The sequence below is a fragment of the Myxocyprinus asiaticus genome, chromosome 1 (assembly GCF_019703515.2).
Source record: "Myxocyprinus asiaticus isolate MX2 ecotype Aquarium Trade chromosome 1, UBuf_Myxa_2, whole genome shotgun sequence".
Taxonomy (NCBI): Eukaryota; Metazoa; Chordata; class Actinopteri; order Cypriniformes; family Catostomidae; genus Myxocyprinus; species Myxocyprinus asiaticus.
Window position 1 is genome coordinate 32768042 of NC_059344.1, and position 24345 is coordinate 32792386.

General features: G+C 39.6%; 1 protein-coding gene across 1 annotated transcript in view; it reads left to right on the forward strand.

The window, feature by feature from the left end:
- LOC127446483 (uncharacterized) overlaps positions 1-23616 on the forward strand; it is a 111064-nt gene extending 87448 nt beyond the window's left edge. Inside the window, exons 14-24 of the mRNA XM_051707450.1 lie at positions 13563-14476; positions 16140-16389; positions 17336-17425; positions 17693-17917; positions 18058-18228; positions 19422-19602; positions 19973-20089; positions 20257-20505; positions 20725-20921; positions 21691-21750; positions 21909-23616. Coding sequence (XP_051563410.1) covers positions 13563-14476; positions 16140-16389; positions 17336-17425; positions 17693-17917; positions 18058-18228; positions 19422-19602; positions 19973-20089; positions 20257-20505; positions 20725-20921; positions 21691-21729 — 2433 coding nt within the window. The 3' untranslated portion in view covers positions 21730-21750; positions 21909-23616. The remainder of the gene's footprint in view (positions 1-13562; positions 14477-16139; positions 16390-17335; positions 17426-17692; positions 17918-18057; positions 18229-19421; positions 19603-19972; positions 20090-20256; positions 20506-20724; positions 20922-21690; positions 21751-21908) is intronic.
- The last annotated feature ends 729 nt before the right edge of the window (positions 23617-24345 follow it).

Below are 24345 nucleotides of genomic sequence, written 5' to 3' on the forward strand. Positions count from 1 at the left end.
TGCTATAGAAAATTGATGGATGGAAATAATCTATTTTAACCATCACATTTGCATTTAAATAATCTAGTTCATTCAGTTAACATGAGCCTTTTTTTTTTTTTTTTTTTTATCAGTTTAAATGTTTGTTGGAGTCAGTAGATTCATGCCTCTCGGAGTGCCATAGATGCTGTGTTTCAGTGGGAGTCTATGGCACATGCCTATACCCTTATTTATAATTAAAAGGGCAAAGGTTATTGTTTATTTGAGAACAGGGTTTTTAAACATCATTTTAGGTTCCGCATGGATGCGTTCTTCACTGGGATTATATAAGAGTATCTTTAATGCGTTTAGCATGACAAAAATATTTAATTGTTTAAAGGAATGGGCTTTCATTAACGTATATATGCATTGCTGAAAGCAGTGTTGATCTGTATGTTGATTTGGAGAATGCTTTTTACAAAAAACTAACAGCGTTTGACATCGAAACATTAATTGTCAGTGAGATGCAGTTAGTTGTAACGCATTTAGTTTAGGCTTTTGCAATTTTTTGTATTTTGGTATATATTGTTCATTTATGCAGTTCTGAACTTGCTCATTTAATTTCATGAAGTATGTTGACTATTCAGTAGCAGTTTAATAGCTAGCAGCTTATCTGCTTTTGGAAGCAACATTGCAGACATCAAAATAAAATAAATCTTAGCACAACCGTTGTATCAAAGCTTCCCCATTGAAAATGTGATGTGCAATGCGGATAAATGCAAAAGTCCTACAGGTGCACAGTCAAACAAATGACCTTTGTTTAAAACTAAAGAGAGATTTTCAAAGAAAGTCAAAATGAGAGAGAAAGTCGTATATTTTCAGGGGCTTATGGTCAGTGAAGCCGGTGCCATATTAGCCGATTTTTCCAGTGATTTTGTGTGAGCTCAATTAACATTATCGCCGGCCAGGCGGAGGGAGATGAAGGACCCATTAGCGTATGGGAGGTCATTAATCACTTAACTATCGAGTCTTTCTGCTGAGGCTTCAAAAACTGAAAAAACACAGCTGGCTTGCTGTCTCCGATGACGGGTCTTATGTTCTCTTCAAGTGACCAGTGAGCTGCTTCTTTTACTGACAAGACTTCAAGCTGATCTGAATGTTTTCATTGCACTCAGCTGCATATCATAACAAACACTGATTGTAATCCATAGTGATTCTGTCACCAAGCATTTTTCCTGCCTTTGTTTTCCCCTTTTTTATCCTAAAATTATATCAGAATGCGGAGCCACATCAGTCTGTTTTTATTGAACACAGTTTCTTTACTCACTGGAAGCTGCATATGGACATACATGTTCGACGGCAAGCCTTTAGGGGATAAATACTCAATCACGCACTTTCACAAGGTAAAGTTACTTCATGAATAGCTTCCTAAGGGCGTTTTCACACCTGGCTCGTTTGCAGCATTTGTTTCAGAATCTGGTGAGTGTTCTCCCTTGGTTCAGTCGTATAGGCATGAACACCGCAATCGCATTCTAATTCACACCAACAGAATCGGTCTGAGACCACGTTGCAACAAATTCTGGAGCAGTTCGCTTGTGGTGAGAATGCAATCGGACCAATGAACCAAACAATATCCCTCATAAATATCCCTAAAAAATAAACATGAACATACCTGATGTATCTGCAGAGTAGAAATCTGTAGGTCAGCTTGTCACTGTAATTCATCATCAAAACGCAGATATAGCATTTTGGCGAATATATTAGATATAGTTGCACATTTCAAATGTGAGTTATTTAATAATTCCTTTGGTAATCTTAGCCCAATCGCTTCTCTCTTATGGATAGCAGCAGAACAGACAAAGCTATGATGGCGTCAGCAACTTTTTGAAATAATTTAATAAAATATGGCTTCACTTTTTATGTGTGTGTGTGTTTGTGTGCAGGCGCGAGATGGAAAGAGAGAGCTCCGTGACCGTAAGAACCGTTACATTTCAATGAAGCAAATAATTATGGATAAAAATATCCATAATGAAAAATTTTTGCATTCACACCCATCTGTGTGTCGGATAATGTTTATTTGCAGTGCAACCTCTGACTGGAAAGAACATTCTGTACCATGCGGTGAACTTTTGCCTAACCATGACATAAACAATACTTGAATATTTGTACCCTTTGACACGTTTTTACTGGTACATCATTTTAACCGTTATATCGATGTATGAGCTAAATCTTAAAAATGAACAAAATGGAACATTGCAACTATTTTAGCCCCTGTTTCGGAACAAATCAAGCATGCCACAGGTCTGAAAACGCCCTAAATCACACTATTGCAATTGTATATGCTTATGCGGTACTCCTGTTGTTATTTCAACAAGCTCCAATAGTTAAAAAAATTTAAAAGGTAACAAGAAATATTGGTCTGGAAGTATGCTTTTGTTTGCTTTATTTTACGTAGATTCTGATATTCGGATATACTCTCACTGTTCTCTATTCTAGAGCAGCACGTCTCAGCAGATGCGCACTTTGCTTCTTTGTCACGCCTTCACACACAGTTCTAGTGAAATCACAGAATAAAATGCAACCAAATGTGCCCCATTACATGATATAAGTCCACTGACAAAAACTTAAAATTTGTATTGGTTTATTGGTTTAAAAAAAAAAATATATATTTGAGCAAGTTAGCTGAAGCCCCAACTACTCACTCTAAAAGCAAACAAAAGCATACCTCCAGACAAATATTTCTTGCTGTCTCATGAGGTCAGCTTCCCTAAAGCCAAAAGTATACTTCGGTTTTTACACGTATGGCCTATGCATTCAGGGCAAGTGATGTAAATTTCGTCATTAGCAGAGTGCTCAAGCACTGTACGCCAGAGGCCAAATTTTTCTAACTGCACTTTCTCTGTACACATAGTCTGCTACATGCGCCTGGAATTATTTGCACCAATTAGTGGGTCCACAAGGTGGCATCACTCACAGTTGAGCCATTGCTGTCATGAAGAAGTCCAAGAAGGTGATGTAAACACTGGTGAACAACAGGAGATGAAGGTGGAAACAACAACAGTGGATGTGTATGTCAACAGCACGTGTGTGAGGAGGTCAAGAGATACAGTACCTGCATTTGCATAACTAGAGTCTGAAAGACTATAAAGACATCTTTATTGGTCAAAACTCCAGAAGAGAAATATATTGTTTAGCAGTCATAGCATACATGCGTGAACCGCCTGTGTATACCACACGGTCCAGTTATGGAGTAAACTTTGAATGGCTAAAGCATTTGCCTGTGCGCATATGCTAGTGTACACGAAAAACTGAAGAATACTTTTGGCTTAAGACTAAAACCCTGAAATCAGCGCTGGTCTCTACTAACATTTACAGACTAGTGGATCTGCTCTCTCATCGTAATGCTTGACTGGGCCGGAGGTATGTGCCCTCCACAACAGACCACCATCTTTTGACAGTTCCCCCCAAAAACACTAGACCCCAACTCCCCTCTCTACACCTCATTGCCCCCCAAACCCCCAACGGACAACAGGAGACACCATGCGGGGGGACAAACCAGGCCCCATGCTCTGTTAATTAGGTGTGTCTGTCTTTTGTGGCACTTTTACTGTGGCCTCCTATCTCTGGGGTCCTTGCATCCTACTCTGTTGTGGCAGAACCTGGGGTTAGCACCTGTGGATACAAAACACTGACCTCCACACCCGTTCATTGACAAGAAATGAAAGATGATAGACAAATGTGTGTGATGGTTGACCTCCCATGTTGTTCTTATGGAGTTCTGTGAAGACTGACAGAAAGAAAAGGCAAAGTAAAAGGGCTGTCAGTTTTCTTTTCACAGCTTGTTAATGACATGTTGACTAATAACAGGTGAGTTTGCACCTTGTGCTCATTAGCCACCTGGATAGCATGTGCTAGTTGTAACAAAATGAGCTTTAATGCATCATAAGAGTTGAAGACTGGTATTTTTACTGCTTGGTCATATAATAATTTAAATGTCATGAAACTGTAATAATGAGAGGTTGGGCTTTAACAACTTTTAATAAACATTTTTTTTTTTTTATTAACTTTCCCATATATTTTTATTTATTTTAATGTTGGGTGCATCCAATACAATACACTTGAATTCTGGGGAAGTAAAATTTCACAATAATTTTAGACCCTAGACTAGGGATGGGCGGATCGATCCTAAAGTATCGATATTTCCGATACTGATGTTGTATCAAAAATATCGATCCTCACACAAAAATATAGATTCTAAATTGTTTTGTTTTTTTGTTTTTTTTTTTAAACTAGGGATATTATTATTTGGTTACCATGAACAATAATCATAAACTTCAAAGTGAAATAAAAAGGATTAGGCTATATTAGCAAATACTTGTGCAGGATGGGATCTATTTCTTCTTCCGCTCATCTTAACATGCATGCTGAAAGAAACAAGCAGACAAACGCTTGTGCTGTCACAAGGCTCGTTCAAACAAGAGGAATCAGTGCCTTGTAGAGGTAATGATAGAAAATCAGAGAAACAGCTTCTGGACAGTAGTGTAGTCTATAGCATACGCAGGCATATGCAGGCATCTTTCTTAGGATTTTGCATATACCCACCTAAGATAAGTGATGATATGTATGACCGCGAGTAGTCTTTTGACCCAGAACTTTTTCAGTCTACTAAAGCAATGCTGCAGCACCGTTTTGTGTGTGTGTGTGTGTATATATATATATATATATATATAAAGAATTATTTATTATTATTATTTTTTTTTTATTATTATTTATTTATTTTTTTTTAGTGTACAGAGATTCTCTCTAAACATGCATGGAGCTGCGGGAGTGCAACTGATGGCACGGACAAGACAGACAGTCAGACTAAACTGATCCACCAATCAGAACATTCATTTCAGACGTGATTGGATATTTGCTAACCAGTCATATTTTACATTTCAGTAAGGGGCGGGACATTTCCAGCATCTAAAGCACAAGCTTCCCTGGAGTAACCATGAAACCATGGTTTTACTACAGTAATATTGTAGTAGTATCCATGGTTAATTGTGTGGTAACTATGTTTTAACTAAATACCATGGTTAAACTATAATTACTGTAGTGAGTCCATGGTTAATTTTTTGTAAGGGCAAACAAAACAGAAGTCTAATAATTTTCTGGTTAGGCTCACAAATGTAAAAAATAATGACTTGAATTATGACTAAAATTATATTTTAAATGACCCATTTTTTTCGCAAGGAAAAAAAATTATAGAAGTATCGATATTGGTATCGGTATTGACGATATTGGACTTGAAATTATTAGTATCGGATCGAAAAGAAAATAAGTGGTATCGCCCATCCCTACCCTAGACTCCCTTTATCACTTCAGTAAAAGTATAAGCAGTCAGCAAAAAGCCCTGGTCTGAATTTAGGATTCTCATTTTTCTTTCTTTGTTGGATAATGTATATTCCCTTCGGGCATGTGAGAGTTTGCGTAACCTAATAAGCTTTTCCAGAGCCATGTGCGTGTGTGAGAGACGGTTAAGTAGCCACTCCCTCTGATCAGTATTGTGACTGGCTCTGATTAATGCTGCTCTGATAGTTCTAATGCAGCCTGATTGGCTTACTCTGCAGACCCCATTTTCCCAGCCCCCTCCTAGGTGCAGTTCAACCAAATTATACTCACTCAAACAGAGCACACACATAATATTAATAAACTTTTATTTATATACTTTAGCACCTTTCATACAAGAAATGCAGCTCAAAGTGCTTTACAAGAAAAAATAAATTAAACTGTTTCCAGAATTCTCTGTAATAATCTTGGAAAAGTAATCGTTTCTTGCCAGATGTATTGCGTTGTTATAGGCGGTCATGGCTTCTTTGTATATATCACAATTAACTGTCAGCCTAGTTTTCCTCCATTTTCTTTCAACTGCCCGACAGATTCTCTTAAACTCTTTAACACTGTTATTGTTTAACCATGGGGAGATTCTATCAGTCGACCTCTTTTTAACCTTAAGTGGAGCAAAAGTATTTAAAACAGATGACAATGTATTGTTGAAATTTTCAACCATGTCATTTAAAGAGCAGTCACATCTGTATGGTTCAAATAATCTGATAACATTAGAGAACTTTGCTTCTGCCTTGCCATCTAGAACTCGCTTTTGAACCAAAACTTCCCTTCTAGCCTTTGTTAAGATTAGGTTGGCATCAAAGAACACACAATAATGATCAGAAATAGGTACTTGAATTACTGAAACATTATCAATATTTAACCCTGTTGTTATTATTAAGTCTAAAGTGTTACCATACTGATGAGTGGGTTAATTTACATGTTGGGTGATTTCAAAGCTGTCCAGTAAATTCATGAGCTCCATAGCTTTGGAGTCACTCTTTATATTAATATGAATATTCAGGTCTTCATTCAGGATTACTTTGTCATATCTAGTAATACCAAGTGAGATCAGCTCTGAGAATTCCCGAAGAAATATTGATGAATATCTTGGTGGCCGATATAATGTAATGATAAGCACTGATAATTCTGCTTTGAGCTTAAGAGCAAGATATTCAAATGATGTAAATTCACCCAGGTCATTGTCATTACACAAACTGTGTAGAGAGAATGGCTGCAATCCCTCCTCCCTTCCTGTTTTGTCTGACTGACTGATCAAAATTATAGTTTGGAGGACAAGCCTCGATCTTTGTTGCTACACCTGTAGTGTTGTTTAGCCAGGGCTCAACTAAAAACATACACTGCAAATTTTTTTCAATTATCAGATCATTAATCAAAAAAGATTTGTTAGCCAATGATCTGACATTAAGAAGGGCTAATTTCAGCTATAAAGATTCTGTAACAGGAGGGGAGACTGGTTGTGGCTGAACATTGACAAATTTAAGATTACTGAGACAGGTACTAGATGGGCTATGATTGCTACGATGTGTTTGACCATGCCACCAGCTATTTAAGATCACCAGTATGTTTACGGAAGTGGCATGGGTTTTGTCTCATTTCTGATACACACCTGAGTGAGGGTGTCTATGGTGATCGCTATTTAATAGTTCATCAATTTGACTCAGCTTCAGCGTGGCTGCTATGATTAACTCCTTGATTGGTGAGTGTGATGGAGAGGATGGTTGATGGGTCCGTGATTGGGACAGGGACATCCTCCATCCTGATGTGAAGCAGGGGGTCAAGCGAGGAGGGAGAGATACAGGGTGTCTGCCTGCATGCAATGTCTAGTTTAACTTCTCTACACATTCTTGGTTGGGTATGACATCCCAAGGGCATGACACAGGTTGGCACTGAGTAGTCTGGATCCAATGGTGTTTGGATGAACCCCATTCAGTTCCAAAAGTTATTGAAGTTGTCAATAAACTTAATCCCATGGGTGAGGCATGTCAGCCATGTATTCAGGCTAAGGAGTCTGCTAAAGGATTCGATTCCTTTTCCCAAATTTGGAATGGGGCCTGAGATGAATACATGTTGCGATCGACAGTCGCTCAGTTTCTCCAGTAGCAGGGTAAAGTCTTTTTTCTGGATCTCAGATCCAGTTTTCCTTCGTAGAATGTCAAAGGACCCAGTATGTATAATGATCCTTATATTAGTTGGAAATGTTGAGAAGATAATTGGCAACAGCTCTGTTAGCTCTCTGACAGATGTATCAACTATAGTCAAAATTTCAGTCTTTGCCATTCTTACATGCTTGGTTATAAAGTCCCCAGTCAAAATAGTGTCTGGCTTATTAGATGTGGAATTAGCTATGTTTCTTCTGGCCCTCGGCTTAGCAATGGTTTTGGGGCTATTTCTTATGTTTTGGTTAGCCTTAATGCAAGTACTGTGATTAGCTTCTCTTGGTTCAACGTACTTAGTATTATCACTCATTTTGTTCAGTATCAATGGATCGTACCTGTTTTGCAATGAGAGTTCAGGTGATAGAGTGAGCGTTGGTGCTCTCTTTTTTTAAATTTCTTATTGCATTTGCCTCTGCATCGGACGACGTCAGACCTGGCTGGAGTTGATACTTTTGGTCTAGTGCCAGTGCTGTACCAGTAAGAAACATCACCAGGGAAGGCTGGTTTGAGAGCCTCTGCAGCTAATCCAGTGTTGTTAGGACATATCCAAGGGAGCGTATCAGCCAAGTCCGTGACGGGATGCTCTATATTTGATGTAATCCCGTGTATAAAAATCTGCGTCTGTTTGGTGGCTCAGCACCTTGTATAGTATCTGCTACAGAGTCAATAAATTGCTCACGCTCGCATATTTGAATCAGCGTTCCGATCTTCTTTTCAAACTGCGTTATCTTCTCAGTCAGTCACTCACACTCTGTGCAGATCACAGATTTTGTTTGTCTATGTAAAGCTATATCCAATATTCAACTTCACTATCATGAGGACATAACGCCGCTGATACCTGAACTTCCACGCAATGTTGGCGCAATGGTATGACGAAAGGGCGTGACGTAACTTCCATAATATCTTTTGTGCCCATACACTACAATAAAGTGCTAGACTGCTGCTAGCTTTAATTCACTTTAGTATTCACTCTTTCTAAACAATGTTATTCATGTCTCTGAACAAGCTGGTAGCCTAACATTTTATAAAATTCACTTTTTAAATGCAAGTGGACAATTTTAATCACTCCACTGAGTCCTGTATGTGACTAACATTTAAAAACTAGTCTGTTAGTTCCAAATACTGACAGTTTTTCATTTGCATGTAAAACTCAGAAAAGTACAGATGCAAGCACAGACTATAGACACAATCTCTTGTAAAGCAGAATTATTTCCTGTTGGACTAATAAAATTGGACTAATGGGCAGACAGTAGCAACTTTACCACCCTCACGTGAGCTCGCTGCCAACCCAGTCAGAGCAAAAAAGCATGTAGCAGTCCCACAGTTCTCTTAGTTCCTCTTTCCAAACAGTCATTACCCCCATTAAAGCCAGCCAACCCCTTACTTTATCAGAAACAGACCTGTTCTCAGCAGCACAACAATTTGTTTGACATCTGTTCTGTATAGACACTCATCTCGTGCCTTTTGAAGTATCAAAGCTTATGCACCAGTAGAAGAGTGTCGGCATCATAGTGGGTCTTTTTCCTGCATCTGAATTTGGAGTTAAATCAGAAAGGAAATGGAGAACGTGCAAAGGCCCAATGCCTTTGTGACGTAAAGAAATACCATGCTGGTCAATCAGCTTTGCCAGCTAAGTTTTAAGACTTAACATCATGGCTATCTGATCGATCAGCTAGACCAGCACTAACAAGCATAAACCAGCTTGGACCACCATGGAATTTCATGCTGATTTAAGATTTTTTTCCAGCAGGGCAGTTACTATCAAGAGTTCATGGTCTCTGTCCCTGTGGAGCAGCTGCCATATGTCTGCTTTCCCCTACTCTACATATGCTACACGTTTATCTCTCAGCACACTCTTTATAATAAACCAGAGAGAGGAGACCGTAAACACATCTGTCACAGGCTGTGTCTCCCCTCCTGTGTGTGTGTGTGTGTGTGTGTGTGTGTGTGTGCGTGCATGTCATCACTAAAGTCTTCTTTCTTGAGCCTGATTCTATTGGCTTTGACATTCATGAAGCTTTGTAGGAAACACAGACAAGTTCCCCCCGCAGCAGACACGCGCATACTTGCATATGTCACCACAACAAAAGAACAAAACTGAGCTGAATCACACACTCCTGCAGCTTTCCTCATCAATCATGCAACAGCATTAATTGATCAGTTGAAGATTAATGACTTTTACTGGGATGTAGGTGGTGGATTTGATACACTGTTATTTTGCATTGAAAACCACAATTTTATTGAATTTGTCAAAATCACAGGAGGCTAGTTATCATACAGGTGCCGTCTCTCTCTTTCTCCCCCTTTATATTATGCTTTACTATTCTTTTCATTTTATTTGCATTCCTTTAGACTGAACTGTCAGGTAGCAGATGGTGTCTGAGGTGCTGTCTTTGAGAAGAAAATTAATAATATTAATTGGAAATTAGTCAAAAGTTATACATTTTGTTATACATCATATACATTTTTTATATTATAGTTACAGCAGAGGATGCAGTAAACATTTTTGCAACTGTCGTGCATGATTCAATAAAGCTTGTTTTTGTCCTATGATACCTGTCTGTGGTTGGTCTTCCTACACTCTGCAGGGTGTCTTCATTAAAAAGGGTCTTCTCACTCTCTCTCCTTCTTCTCATTTCCTGCCGTCTATAGCAAATCAGACTTCCCCCCTCTATTTAGCTCCTTTTTCCTCTTTATTTTTTCCCTCTCTTCTGCTAGATCTACTCATCCAAATCTTGCTTTCTGGCTCAGGAAGGGTCCACAGCTCTCTATTTTCTCCTTATGTTCACCTCATTTTACCTTCTTTATTTTCAGCCCCTTTCTGTCCCCGTTCTCTCTTTTCAGGAGGAGAGGTGAATCGGCTAACTCTGCAGTGCTCACAATCTATCACAGCAAGGTTATACTGAACAGCATTGTGAAATGAATTGTGGCCACAGTACTGTGTTTGAATTATTTCAGTCCTAATGAAGTGACATTGAAGTATGCTGGGTCTTGTGTTGGGGTACAGCCCCGGTGAGTTACAGAGCAATAAATGTCAGAGGAATCCTAAGCCCGTGCCTCCTAAAACCCAGCTTCTCACTTTGACAAAAAAAGAACGAAAAAAAAAAAACACATTCTTGGCATGGCTCAGATATGAGATCAGAGACAGGCTGATGTCATGAAAACCTTTCCCCTGTTTTGTGGTTTTCTTTTAGAGGAAATAATAAAAGATGGTTTCTTTCAAGTTTAAAATGCTCTTCTTGACCCACTTAAACTGCTAAGAGATTCATTTATTGAAGTGTACAAAAGCTCAGTCCAGGGCTAGATCTGTCTCCCTCCCACCATTCTGTTTTTAGCACATCAAACTCTCTCTCCCTCTCCATTTCTCTCTGTTTCTCTCGTTCTTTGTGTGCAGTGTTGAATAGTGGGGCCTTTAGAGGTGCCTCCCTCAGGCAAACTAATTTTGCTTTCACCAATCAGAGCCCCACCACACACAACATTCACACTTCAAAGAGACTTGCAAGCTTACCAACCAAACGATGATGTCATCCTTTGCCCACAGTATTATGGACATCATCAGATAGAGTGGGGGACTATATTGGGCTATAGATCAAAGCGTCTGCTTGATTTCACTAAGAGAAAAACACGGCAGGTTATTTTTTTCAGCCCAGAGGGGGGTCGTTTTGAGAGCTGGTTTGTCCTCAGACTGTGACCCCAGGTCTTCTGCAGAACCTGTGGGTGACTTTATCACCATAAACAGTTGGTGGTGTTTTACTGCAGGAACAGATCTCTTTACATCTATTTGTGTTTCCCATGTCTGTTTCACACATTAGGATTTTAGCAGAACAGGGAGGTAATGGAGACTTAAAAGGACCTCCATAACACTTAAAAGTAAAAAAGCAAAAAATAAATAAAACATCAGTAGAATTAAAATGGGTCATGAAGCCTGATTCGTGTGAGTGATTTTTGCATGCTCCAGAGATAGCACAGAGTGATTCTGCGATGGCTCGCGTGACACGCAGGAAACCAGGCTTCAACAGTGCCATGCAGAAGCACATTTCAGATAAGAATCACATGAAGTTTTGTGGAATCACTTGAGGAATTTGATTCAATAAAAAAAAAAATAAAAAAACTTTTATATAAATTTATCTATATAAATAATCTTCCTTTTGAAGGTACTATTTTCTGATGTGAAACGAGAATAAGTTGTATTTAGCCCCGAATATTCCTTTAAAGAAACCAAACTATTTATCTATTGCTGAATGGAGTATGTCTAAACATTGTTGCTTGCAGGAACTAAAAACGGTTCAAGGAACGAAAACGAATGAAATTTGTTGCAGAACGTAACTGAAAGCTGGAACAAAGTGATTTTCAATTGTTCTGGAGTGAATGAAGACCTTTTTACTATGTATAATTACTACATATACCATATACATGCATGGCTAATTCAGATAAAAGGATAACATTATTAGATGTAAAAAGTACTTTTCTTGGTTATTTCCAAGCCTTCACTGAAGATTGTTAGATATGATGCAATAATACAGATTTGATGCTGCCGGGTTTTGACTCAGAAGCAGATCTTTAATAAAAAATTTACTTAACTGTTAATTAACTGTATACTTGTTACGATTTCTCTTGTGATACATCGCTAATTTTTTGTTAATTTTTAGGCAAGTGGCTTATTTTGAGCTTGTTTTTCCAGACCAGATTGCTTGCTTCTCTTGTGAGATCGTCAATGCTGCAATTTGTATTTCACCCACCCCTTAGAGCGGAGTACTGTCATTTTAAAAAAACATTATTAACCATTCTTTTATTTTGTTCTAACCAGTAATCATTTGGAAAGAAGGCTGTGGAACTATTGAACCAGAATGAAAAAATATAGTTTTTGCTCCGAATGAACCGAAATGAAAAACATTTCGCTTTTAGTCCCTGGTTGCTTGTCTATTAAACAAAGTCAAATCAAGCTTGATTGTATGGCATGTTTTTTTTATTTTTTTTTTTATCAAGCCTTAAAATTAATTGTTGCCATTTGGTCACCAATTATGATTCACTATCTCTGTGAATCCACTACTCCTGTCACTTCTAACTAGTATGTATTGTCAGTGTAGGCAGATGACCTCTGACATCTACTCCTGGGATAGACTTTAGTATCTGGGTGCTGAAGGCTCCTACGCAGGCATGTGGCCTTTGTGCCACCCTGAAAGATAGAGATAAACAGAGAAAGAGAGGGAAAGAGAGTGAGTGAGTGTGTGTATATGAGAGAGGCTTGGAGAGGCAAGTGATGTCACCATGTCACATAGCAGCAAAAAAAATGTGTTCACAGAAAGGGAGAGAAGGGGAGGAGTCTTACTCCTTTCCCAGGAATGTCTAAACACAAGACTGTGTTTGCATCCAGCACTTAAGTGTGTGTGCGTGTATGGATGGAAGGGGATTGTGTTTAATTTGTCTTGATGCCCTCTAAAATGTAAACACTCTTTTACCAGCACATTGAACACTCACATCCTCATGGAATTCCTTATGGAAGCCTGCACGTTGGGGTGTTAATGGGGAAAAAAGGTATAAAAACAGACAGGTCAGTTGATACGACAGCATCTTGGAGTGTGAGAAACAGGGCGACGGTTAGTATGGCTGTTGCCCTGTGTATTTGTGGCAGGGTGCTGTCACAGTGACACATAGCTGAATCTATAGGTCCTGCTGCTGAGCTGCATGTTAAAGCCTTCTTACCCAGACCTCCCAGCTTCTGCCTGAAAACCTCTTTATTTCCCTTGAAAAAGATGCTGGGTGGTTTCTCACATATTCTATCCTTTCTTCATTCCATCTCTCTGCTCTTTTCTCTTTCATTCACACTGCACTCCTTTTCCATAAAAAGTCTCTTATGTTCTTGTCTTTTTTTAAAAGGTGTAAAAAAACGTATTATTGTGATATATTGCCTTCATTCTCTATATTCCCCTCTTTCTTACTGCTAATAACTGCAGTTGTACCACACACAAAGTGTGGTTTTGATGTCTTTCTCATACTCCTCTCCCTTTTCATCTCATTGACTGACTCAGTTCTTTATCTTTCTCTCTCTGTCAGGCATATGAATGGGCACTAGAGGGCATGCGTCATTTGGCGTGTGTTAGTATGGAGGAGTGCGGCATAGCTGAGAAGTGCCAGAGCGTGATCACTTGTTTGGAGACCTATCACAGTCAGCATCCACCAATCCCAGACGCCTGCTTCCAAGAGATGAAGGACCTTGCTGGGGAGCTGAAAAGTGACCAGGGTCTCAAACAGTGGAAGTTTGCCTGGTCCAAGTGCCAGGAGACCAAGCAGATGTTTGAGAAAAAACTGGAGACGGCTCTGCGGACCTGCCGCGAGAGCGACTCCAAATCAGACTGTTCCCGTCAGAATTCAGATAGTAACGCCAAACCTCAGGAGCGTAGCAGTAGCCTCTCTTTCTCCTGCCGCAAAGCCTTTAGTGGAGGCTGGGGCCGGGATAGACTATCCTCTCAATCTAGCACGTCTTCAACACCCGGAAGCCCTTCAGGGATTCACCTTGATGCCCGTGACTCTGTCCGAACCCCAACAGGAAGTCCCTATTGCATTGAGCATAGAATTCCCCATAGTACCCCCGTAAGATCCCACAGGCTAACGCGTAGTATCTCTACAGATGAATCTAATCAACCACTCCATCTTGTGGGGCAAGCAAGTGCCTCCTCATGCTCCATCAGCCCAAGCCTCTCCTCTATCGCACCAAACCGCAGGGTTCTGCGGAAGACCCAGAGCTTTGATACAGCCGGTAGCGAGTGTGTGTCACGGTACGGGACCTGCCAGCGAACTCTGAGTGAGCCAGCACGGAGAGGTAACACAGGGGTGTTTATTAAGGGTCTAGAGGTGAGCAGCACAGAGGTGGTTGATCGGCCATACAGCCCACGACTGCCACCCATTCACGGATGGTCCTCTCCTGACCACAGCGGGAGTCCTGCTCAGGAAGCACGCGGCAAGGGCAGGTGGGTAAACACATCGAACACATACACTAATTTGGTCAAACATAAAAACATTCAACCAGGGAGGTCTGCTGAAAAAAGGCCATCAGCTTACTAAGCATGCTTTAGCATAAAACCAGACTTAAATAACCACCACTGTATGCAGGGTTTGTAACATAGCACACACACTGGCAGTAATGCATTACCAGTCTGCTTTTGTAACACAACTTGGGGGACAGTGCTGCCAAGACACACAGGCAAAAATATTTAGCTTCTCTCACAGTGTTATTGCAAGACAAGAATATACAGTATATACTGTATGTACATTGCACAGGTTTGCCAGCTGACTGCTTAAAATTAGACAAACACAAGGAAGCCATACAGTAAGCCAAGGTTTTTAGAATCCTTTTCCAGCTAAAAGCACAAAGACTAGATCTCATTTCTCTTTATAACATCCTGTCATGTGACAAAGTGCCTCACATGTGCGTGAAGGAACTGTGAGAGGTGTGTTGAATATGTCTCATATTAGACGGTCACAACCTCGTAATCCTCTGAATCTCTGTGGATGTCTTTTCCAGCTGTGAGCCCCTCTGGTCACCTTTTAACCCCCTGGGAAAGAGCCAGAGATGCAGATTACTATCCCAGGTGGGAGCCGCTTCACTGGGCTTTGAAGTGGTGGGGATGTGTTTGTGTTTTGCTCCTCCATGAAGAAGAGATGGATGGAGTTAGTTGGCTATATAGACATCTTAAAGGAAGTCTTTACATCTGTGTGTCTTTCAAAACATATTCCTCTGGTTCTCTTTCTCTGAGACTGCAGTACAGAGGTGATGTTGACAAAAAGTATTTCACACAGAAATACTAAGTTTAAAGAGTGGTTGGATGACATGAAGCTATGAACCGAGGTTAGTTACATTGATATCATTAACTACTTCAAGTTGTAATGACATCAACTGCACTAGTTGAGCCTGAACTCATTTTTACTCCAACAGACATTAAAAATGGTTGCTGTTCTACATCTGGAATGTTAGTATTGGTAGACTGGAGCCAGAAAACAGTCCAGCGGCATCTAGAATAAGCATGGCACCACCCAGTGTTTAGTCAGGAAAACTATGAGGTTAGCTTGGTTTGAGATTGTCCTGTAAGATTTCAGGCTGGAAAGGCAGGATATTCAACACATACTTTTTAATACTTAAGAAGAACTGTTTTCAGACTCAATCCATAGCTTTTGTGCCAATGCCCCTTCACAAGAGTTTTTAAACCATTAGTTCTCCATAGAACTTCATGGAGGAGTTATAGATTATGGACTGGATTCTCACAGTTACTATTGATTGGTTAGAGTATTTCAGGGAGACAGCATCTGTGTAATGGCATCCTGGAGTGTCAAGGTGCCAGTGTGTGAAAACATCCATCCTTTATTGTTGTCGGTCCTTAGCAACCTGGTAAAGCTATCAGGGGAAACAGGCTGTTCTCAAATTGGCATACACACAAACACACACACACACACACACACCGAAAGAGAGTGCCTTTGTCAGCTAACTTCACCAGCCATATTTTGCTGGAAATTCAAGCTGTTTTTTTTTTTTTTTTTCCGGTGGGGGGATGTCTGAATCCCCAGTAGCTTAAAAGCTCATCTTATAAAATTAAAGCACTCAAATGATATTAACATGCCTCTCTCTCTGTCACTCAGCAAATTACGTCACATTGTGGATGAGATGGTCACAACAGAGCGGGAGTATGTGCGTTCTCTGCGGTACATCATTGACAACTACTTCCCAGAGATGGAGCGTGCCGACCTGCCACAGGACCTGCGGGGAAAGCGCAGCGTCATCTTCGGGAACCTGGAGAAACTAGTGGACTTCCATTGCCAGTATTTCCTTAAAGAACTGGAGAGCTGCTGTAACCACCCACTGCGCGTCAGCCACTGCTTCCTACGACATGTACGAGAGTCCCTTCATTCTCTATCTTTTACTGTATTTTCAGTGTATCTATGGAATGTCTATTGGTACATTTACATGTACAGTTATATTCAAGCTACAGGTTTTTGTATAGTCAAGGTAGTGTCTTCATCAGACATTTCAAAAAAACAAAGTCCGACTGAAATCTAACTTTTTAAGTGCATGTATACATAACTGAATTACTTGGTGTATTTTTTGTTAGTTACATTTTGTAAACTATAACTTCTGATTCCGATGTTCTGATGTAAGCGGGACTTTTTTCATTCCAACAGCGACAAAGTCAGATTAAGTCATTTGTGTGTTAAAAACCAAACATAGTCAGTGTTTGTCTGTTTCCAGTCTATGACAGACTAATTTTTGACCCAGCACAATAGTCTAAAACTCTAATATTCTTGCTCTCTCTCTCTCTCTGTGTTTCACCCTGTTTTTGGTAATTAAACCGAGCCACTAGAAGTTCTGAGGTCTTTAAATGAGTGTAAGACCACCAGCCTACATCTCCTTTTTTTCCCCCCATATTTGTGGTCAACTGTGGCTCGCTGTAAGATCTCTACTTTGTGATGCTTTCACAGGCAATGATCCACAGGAAAGAGAGGGATAGGAAAGGAGAGAAAGAGACAGAGGGGGGCTGTTTGGCCTACAACAGAGCATGCACTAGGCTGAAATCACTTTTGACATATTCCTGGCACAGCAAAACCTGCACTGAAATAATGGCACACTCCATATGAACCTAAAGCACATTACTAAACAATTGATCGTATCACAAATCCCTCCAAACAAAACTGAACCTGGAAATAATTTGGGAAAATGTTCCCTCCCTCCATTTCCGGAACAACAAAAGATTCTATTCTTCAGGACAGGGATACAAAAATGCTTACAATTACATTCAGTATATTGCTTTTTTGTCCTTTTTTTCCATACACATTTTTAGCAGGACCAGTTTAGCTTGTACGCCTTGTACAGCAAGAACAAGCCAAAGTCAGATACACTCCTGGCCAGCCATGGAAACAGCTTCTTCAGGGTGAGCTACTGGACCCACACTATAGACCACAACAGAGCATTTTACATAAAGGACTTTATACCTCCGATAAGCTTTTATTTACAGTGTTCAGACAGCATTTTCTCTGCTGTGGCTGTATCTGTTTACAAGCAATGTTGCAGGATCTTTTTATGCTGATGTGGAGTTTGTACATGCTGTAATTTACTGCGTTTCGAAAGACATTTATCACACATAATTCTCTTCATGGGTTGAAACTGTGAGTTTAGAATGAAGTCTCTCTCTTTCTAGCATAAGCAGTTGGAGTTGGGGGATAAGATGGACCTGGCGTCGTACCTTCTGAAACCCATCCAGCGCATGAGTAAGTACGCCCTGCTGCTGAAAGACCTGATCAAAGATGTGAGTGAGGTCCAGGAGCAGGAGCTAACGTATCTACGTGCTGCCACAGAGATGGTCAAATTCCAGCTTCGCCATGGCAACGATTTGCTCGCCATGGACGCTATCAGAGACTGTGATGTAAGTGTGTCTGATACAGCAGATATACATACCATCACAAAGTTGCTGTCAAGAAAAATATTAAAGTCACACGTGTATACATCTGACCGTCTGTACAGCCATTTCATGTTTTGATACAGATGTAACATTCTCTTTCTCAGGTGAATCTAAAGGAACAGGGGCAGTTGGTTCGTCAAGATGAGTTCACGATATGCTATGGCAGGAAGAAGTGCCAAAGACACGTGTTCCTGTTTGAGGATCTGGTACTGTTCAGCAAACCTAAACGCATAGAGGGCGGCCTAGATGTTTACATATACAAGCATTCTTTTAAGGTAAGCATGTAAAAAAACACGCAGCTGAAACACACTTTACTGTACGCGGAATGGCAAACATTACTTTTTCTCCTAAAGCTGCTGCTTTAATATTGACCCAAAGGACAGTATACAGTCCCTCCAGGATTTCTTGCAGCTTCAACCAATCTCCGCGATATTTGCGGTAGCTTGCAATTTTATATAATTTCTGCACATTTTCCGCAAAAAAACTTGAATCTGAGGTATTCCCATAGCTTTCCTCCATGTTTGACAGAGACCCAAAAACCCGGCGTTAATGGGATTTCTATATTCGCTTATATTTCCCTTATTTGAATAGTAAAATGTGATTAGAATTTGAAGTGCTTAATACAGTACGAATCTGATAAATTGCAATGTATGATAAACATTTATTTTAAATAAATTACCCCCAAAAAATGACATTTTCATATATGCAACATATATTTTTCCAAATACTTGTGGAATTTTAATATGCATAAATGCTCAAATATATGAACTACAATTTTATGTTTAAACGATTTCTTTATCATACAATTGCAATAGGCCTAATTATTGAATCCTCATTTGTGTTTTTAGTTTACAGATTTATTGTAGGTCTGTTTTAACCTTAGAAAAGTTTTCTTGCTTTGTCTACAGAAAATGTTAATACAAAATAATTAAGGGTGTTCCAATAGCCATATCACAGGTTTTAACTACAGTAAATGTATGGTATTTTGGTGTGTATTTATTATTTTTTGCTTGCTAACTGCATATTCAGTTATTGAGATTTATTATAAAATATTTACATGTAATTGCATTTACACCTTCGTTGACACAAATTACACAGGTATACAATGATGATTTGTGAGTATTCACTGCAAAAAAACAAAAAAAGCTGCAAATTGTGTCGCAATATTTGAGAAAAGCTGCAGCAAATTCAGTCATTTTGGGCTGCAATAATCAGGGAAAAGTACAGAGAAATCCTGGTGGGACTGATTATTCATTGTTTCATAGTTGAAGTGCACTCATGCATTCACTTTCTTTTATTATACCTCCTCTGACCCATGTTAATGTCACATGGGGTTTTAGATTAGGCTTTGGGATCTGAGCATCAGTTTTGCCTCATGTGAGCCACAAGATGCCTTTCCCCCTTGATATCCAACAGTATATTGTTATTATCTAAGTATTCTCTTGACTCTCTGCCATTCTCTCTGCAGACGGCCGATGTGGGTATGACGGAGACATCGGGTGAGAGTGGTTTGAGGTTTGAGATCTGGTTCCGGAGGAGAACTTCAAAGAACCAGGCCTATATTCTCCAGGCCAGCAGTGCCGACATCAAACATGCCTGGACCGCTGACATTGCACGGATACTTTGGCAACAGGCTACGCGAAATAAAGGTGAGAGAACTTGTGGTTTAGCTTGAATTTGGAAAGTGAATGGAAGTATTGTAGGAGATGCAGTGAAAAAAGAAAATAGCAAATAATATCACGTTGCATACCACCTTAGCATATTAAGTTTTCTTTCAGCTGTTTATACGTGAGGGCCCCAGGCAGATAGGAAGCCGCTTATATGACTCATCATTTGAGTCACACCAATATTAGGTTACTCAAGTTTAGCAAGACTTGTTAAAGCATGAGAGATTAATGCAAATTAGATGCACTGCTTAACTTTCTTAGGTTCCTTTGTTTGCACTTTTACACATTTGAGCCTTTTTTTTAAATGTCTTTCAATATATTTGTGTATCTTATACATTGCGTTTGTATGTAGAAATTCGAATGCAGGAGATGGTCTCTATGGGGGTGGGGAATAAACCCTTCCTGGACATTAAACCCAGTGATGCTGCTATCAACAACAGGGCCATTGACTACATAATGAAAGGCAGAGGTGACCTGTTAGCATAAATATCATTTATAACAATATCATTTGTTGAAATTTGTGTACAAAATGTAATTGTGTAATTCTGACCAGATAAATATTTATATTCAGAATGACCAGCAAATGATTTTCTGTATTTGATTTTACTAGCATCATATGGTTCTGTTCTGTTAAAGGGGCCAGAACACGAGCCTCCATTGCTGTATCTCTATTTGACCATTCAAACCCATTCAAACGAGCTGCAGTCAACACTCCTGTTAGCGGGTCCCCAGTGGCCAGTGGTCCCTCCTCTTCCACACTCCTGGGGCCTTTGAATCTCCACATGTATAGCAGCCAAAGTCTGTTAGCAGGGGAGAGACCTCTTATCAGTCCCTGCATCGAGGAAGACGAACTGGAACATGAGACCAGCAGTCAGCCGTCAATGAGTATGTAATATAAAATTGTTATCAAAAACCCCACTGAATATGTAGGACTGACATGCAAGTATGTTTTTGTACCATGTAGCCTAGTGCTGAGAGCCTTTTATTGGTTAGATGTGTCTTTGTGGTTTCTTGAGTTCATATTTGTACAATGCCTGTTTGCAGATCTCAGAAACCACATATAATGTAATGCTGAGGTTTTGAATGGTCTGTCTATGTTTGCAGCTACAGAGAGTTCAGGTTCGTCGTCTCACTGTCTGACTGGTAGCGGCTCGAGTGGCTCAGACAGCGGATGTGTGTCCAGTCACCTGCCTGAGGCTCTGTCTGAGGAACCCAGCTCACCATGCGATGACTCCTGTTACTCCTCAGTCACCTCTCCCACCCAGCAGAAACCCTGCTTTAACAGCCAGTACATCTCAGCAGTGAGTATTACCTGTGTCATTGAGACTGTTTTATAGGGACTGTTTTGTTCAAAGCATAACACATCTCCTGGCCTCTGAACCCCAACCAACATGACTTTGAAAGAACATGTCAGAGTATCTGCAATTGCATGCTTTTTATTTTTTTTTACACAATATTAACTTTGCACTCAATTACTATATACTGTCACTTGGCAGCATAGCTGCAGAATCATGCAAAAGCAAACGCTTTCGGTTAGAGATGTTTTTGTTGAAATGTGCTATTCACAGTCATAATTTATTATAATTTATTTATTCTGCATGTCCAATAACGGGTTACCAGGATAAAAGAGTAGTATTCGGCTGGTCATGTGGTCTTAATGTGTCCGCCCCCATGAGGTGACCTGCCTTCTGTGTACATGATTTTTACATTTATTTCAAAAGTACTATACATTTCTTTGTGTTAAACTTTTTTTAATGAGCGGACAATCACTGAGTGCACCTTTTAACCTTAGTTGAGAGTGGATCATTGCAGACATGAGCTGGTTCAGCCTCTGAAACTGAACTAACCACAGAGCTGCTACCACTACACTTACGCACTTCCCAAACCAGATAACAGATCAGTGTGTCTCACTGGTGCAGAAACATTTTATAACACCATGCTTATGCCAGCATTAATCCATATACTCCAGAAGACCCTGATCACCTGATGATCAACCCAAAGCAAGCAGGTTTGCAAGCCTCCCCTTTAACCTGTGATTAACCCCCTGTGCTCATCTCATTCTCACCGCAGGTAGAAGCTCAAGTTCTAGGTCCCTCTACTATAGTGTAAACTCATGTAACCACTGCTGCAGTAAGTCTGGCTTTCGCTCCATCACATCTTCAGAGCTCTGTGCATGTGCATTATTAAACGCATCTCTGCAAATGGAATACGTTATTCATGCTCGTTTGAACAAGGAGCATTTACACATGTATGTTATGTAACATGTATGCTACCGCTTTGTCCCATAGGTTTAATATCTGGCTGCTTGAGAACGAGAAGACAGCGTTGCCACTCAGATGAGGAGTACAGAGTTAGTATTTATTGTTCCTGATGAGTGCCAGCAAATCTCGTCGTACACGGAGTTTAAAAAGCACTCGAAATAGCACTGTTTCCTCTTTCTTTGTTTAAAGCCACTTTTAGCTTCAATAGCTTTTATATAAATTTAAAAATGATCTATAAAATGGAATACATATTCTTGTATTTATCTTTTCAAATGTTTAGATACAGTGGTGTTCTTTGCTGTATTATTAACTGTAAATAATTCCTATAGTAGTGTACAATACAGGTCTGAACTGTTTCAGTTATTCAGTTCCCACATTTTTGTTGTTGCCCACTTTGCTGCAGACTGCAATGGATTTGATTAGAAAAAAAATGCCTTAATGTTAAAAGGCATGTGAAAATTAGTATCAAATTATATAGAAGTTATTGAGCAATGTTCAAAGCATTTTGAACAGTTTTTTCTGTGTTCATTACAGTTTCCTTAATGACTGTTCCTTCTTTTCAAATCTGACTTGTGGTCAGTCGGTTCAGTTTGGACATTATTATGCAGAGTCATGTGCCTCTCCAGGTTATGATAGCTGGATTGAGCCAGAATCAGATTTATGTAGCCCAGACTCAGGAGTCTTCAGAACATTAACTAAGATGTTAAGACTGGCTCTGCCCTGCACTGCTGCTCCTAGGTGCTGGGGATTGCTGCTGCCTGTTTGGAGATGGGAGAGAAGTTTTTCATTTCATTTCTCTTATTTACATTAATAAGTTTAACAAAAAACATGTACATTGTTTGTAAATAGTTGCACCGATGGTGCTTTGAGGACATAGCGTTTAGGATGTGCGCTAGGTTTATACATGTTCAAAGTAGTTAAAATGGGAATCACTAAAGTGCCGATCTTTGTCTAACACACATCTGAAGTGTACAACAATAAAAACAATAAAAAAAGCATTGCAAGTTCCACTCGTAGATGGAGCATAAATGTGTGTGCACATGTTCAAGTTTCCAATCTTAACAAGTTCACACAGAAGTAATAAAGATTGATTGCTTTGTACTGATAACAGAAGTGAGCTGATCTCATTATTTCTTTTTACAAATATCTCACATACCCTTAAGGCTGCTATTCAGTTTCTGCACTGAGCCAATAAACAGATTCAATGTTGTTAATGATGTTACTCAGCTTTAGGGCCTCAAACGGTATGAGGTTTATAAGCTCTCCCAAATACCTGTAAACACTTGCACGATGAGAAATGATGCTTAGTGAAGTTTACTGTACACTTGTTGCCTGAGGAGCTCTGGCTCTTCCTGGGGAAACAGTGTATGTCTGGAGATATGTTTTTTCACACACTCTGCGTACCTAGATAAATCAATGAAATGTTACTCAACCAATCTCTTTAGCTTTGAGACAGCAACTTGTTGGTCACACTATTTAATATTTAAATAGATAAGCAACAGACATGCAAGCATGCATTGTCTGAGGTGTCTGTTTGTGCTGCTTTTGTGTCTTCAAACACATATCTCTCAGAAACCTCTGCACAAATTGAACCACAGTAGTGTCAACAGAGGGGAAAGAGAAAGATCATTGAGAGCACTTAAGAAACAGACTTCACTGTTTGTGACATAAATGATCTCCCACTTCTTCCAACTGATCACATGTTGTTCTTTACACACAAACTAAATAAAACTATGAATCCAATCTTTATTGATAGTCATTCTTTCAAAACCTCACCTTCAGGAAATAGAGTAGATCTGCTATTCTTAAGTATACAATCCATGGAATCCACTTCAGTGGAGTCAAGAATGATCCCCGTCAGATCCATTCATGGGCCAAGATCATCTCTTGAAATGTGCAAAGGCCACTTCTGGGCAGGAAGATAAGGAGTTAATTTTCCAACATTCTTTTTCACAGACAGAAACCTCAAATCCAATGCGATGCAGAATGAGACATAATTGGCTGAATTATTTTCGATATGAATGAATATGATAGAGCTTTGATTGGTTCAGTTTGGCTGCATGTGATTCTACAGCTTCTCTTTCAACGTGAATGTTTTGCATCAATAAATGTGCGATGCAGCGGTTACCTTCAGGATCAAAGCACATGTTTAGTTTTTTCGGGCAACATGAAGTGGTGTAGTTGCAAAAATTTACTGTGATAAACACTTTGGCCTTTAGTTTCATGAAAAAAAAAATGTCGGAACAAAATTAACCGGTTATAACCAGTTATCAGCATTTAAAATTAACGTTTTCACTCCGGAACCATTGAAAATCACTTTGTTCTGGTTTTTGGTTATGTTCTGCTAAAAATTTCGTTCATTTTGTTTCCTTGAACCGTTTTTAGTCCCTGGTTTATAGTCTGTATTAGTCTCCTTTGTCTGCACAGGTGCCAGAGTTTGCCTTTTCAAGTTGTAAATGGTCTG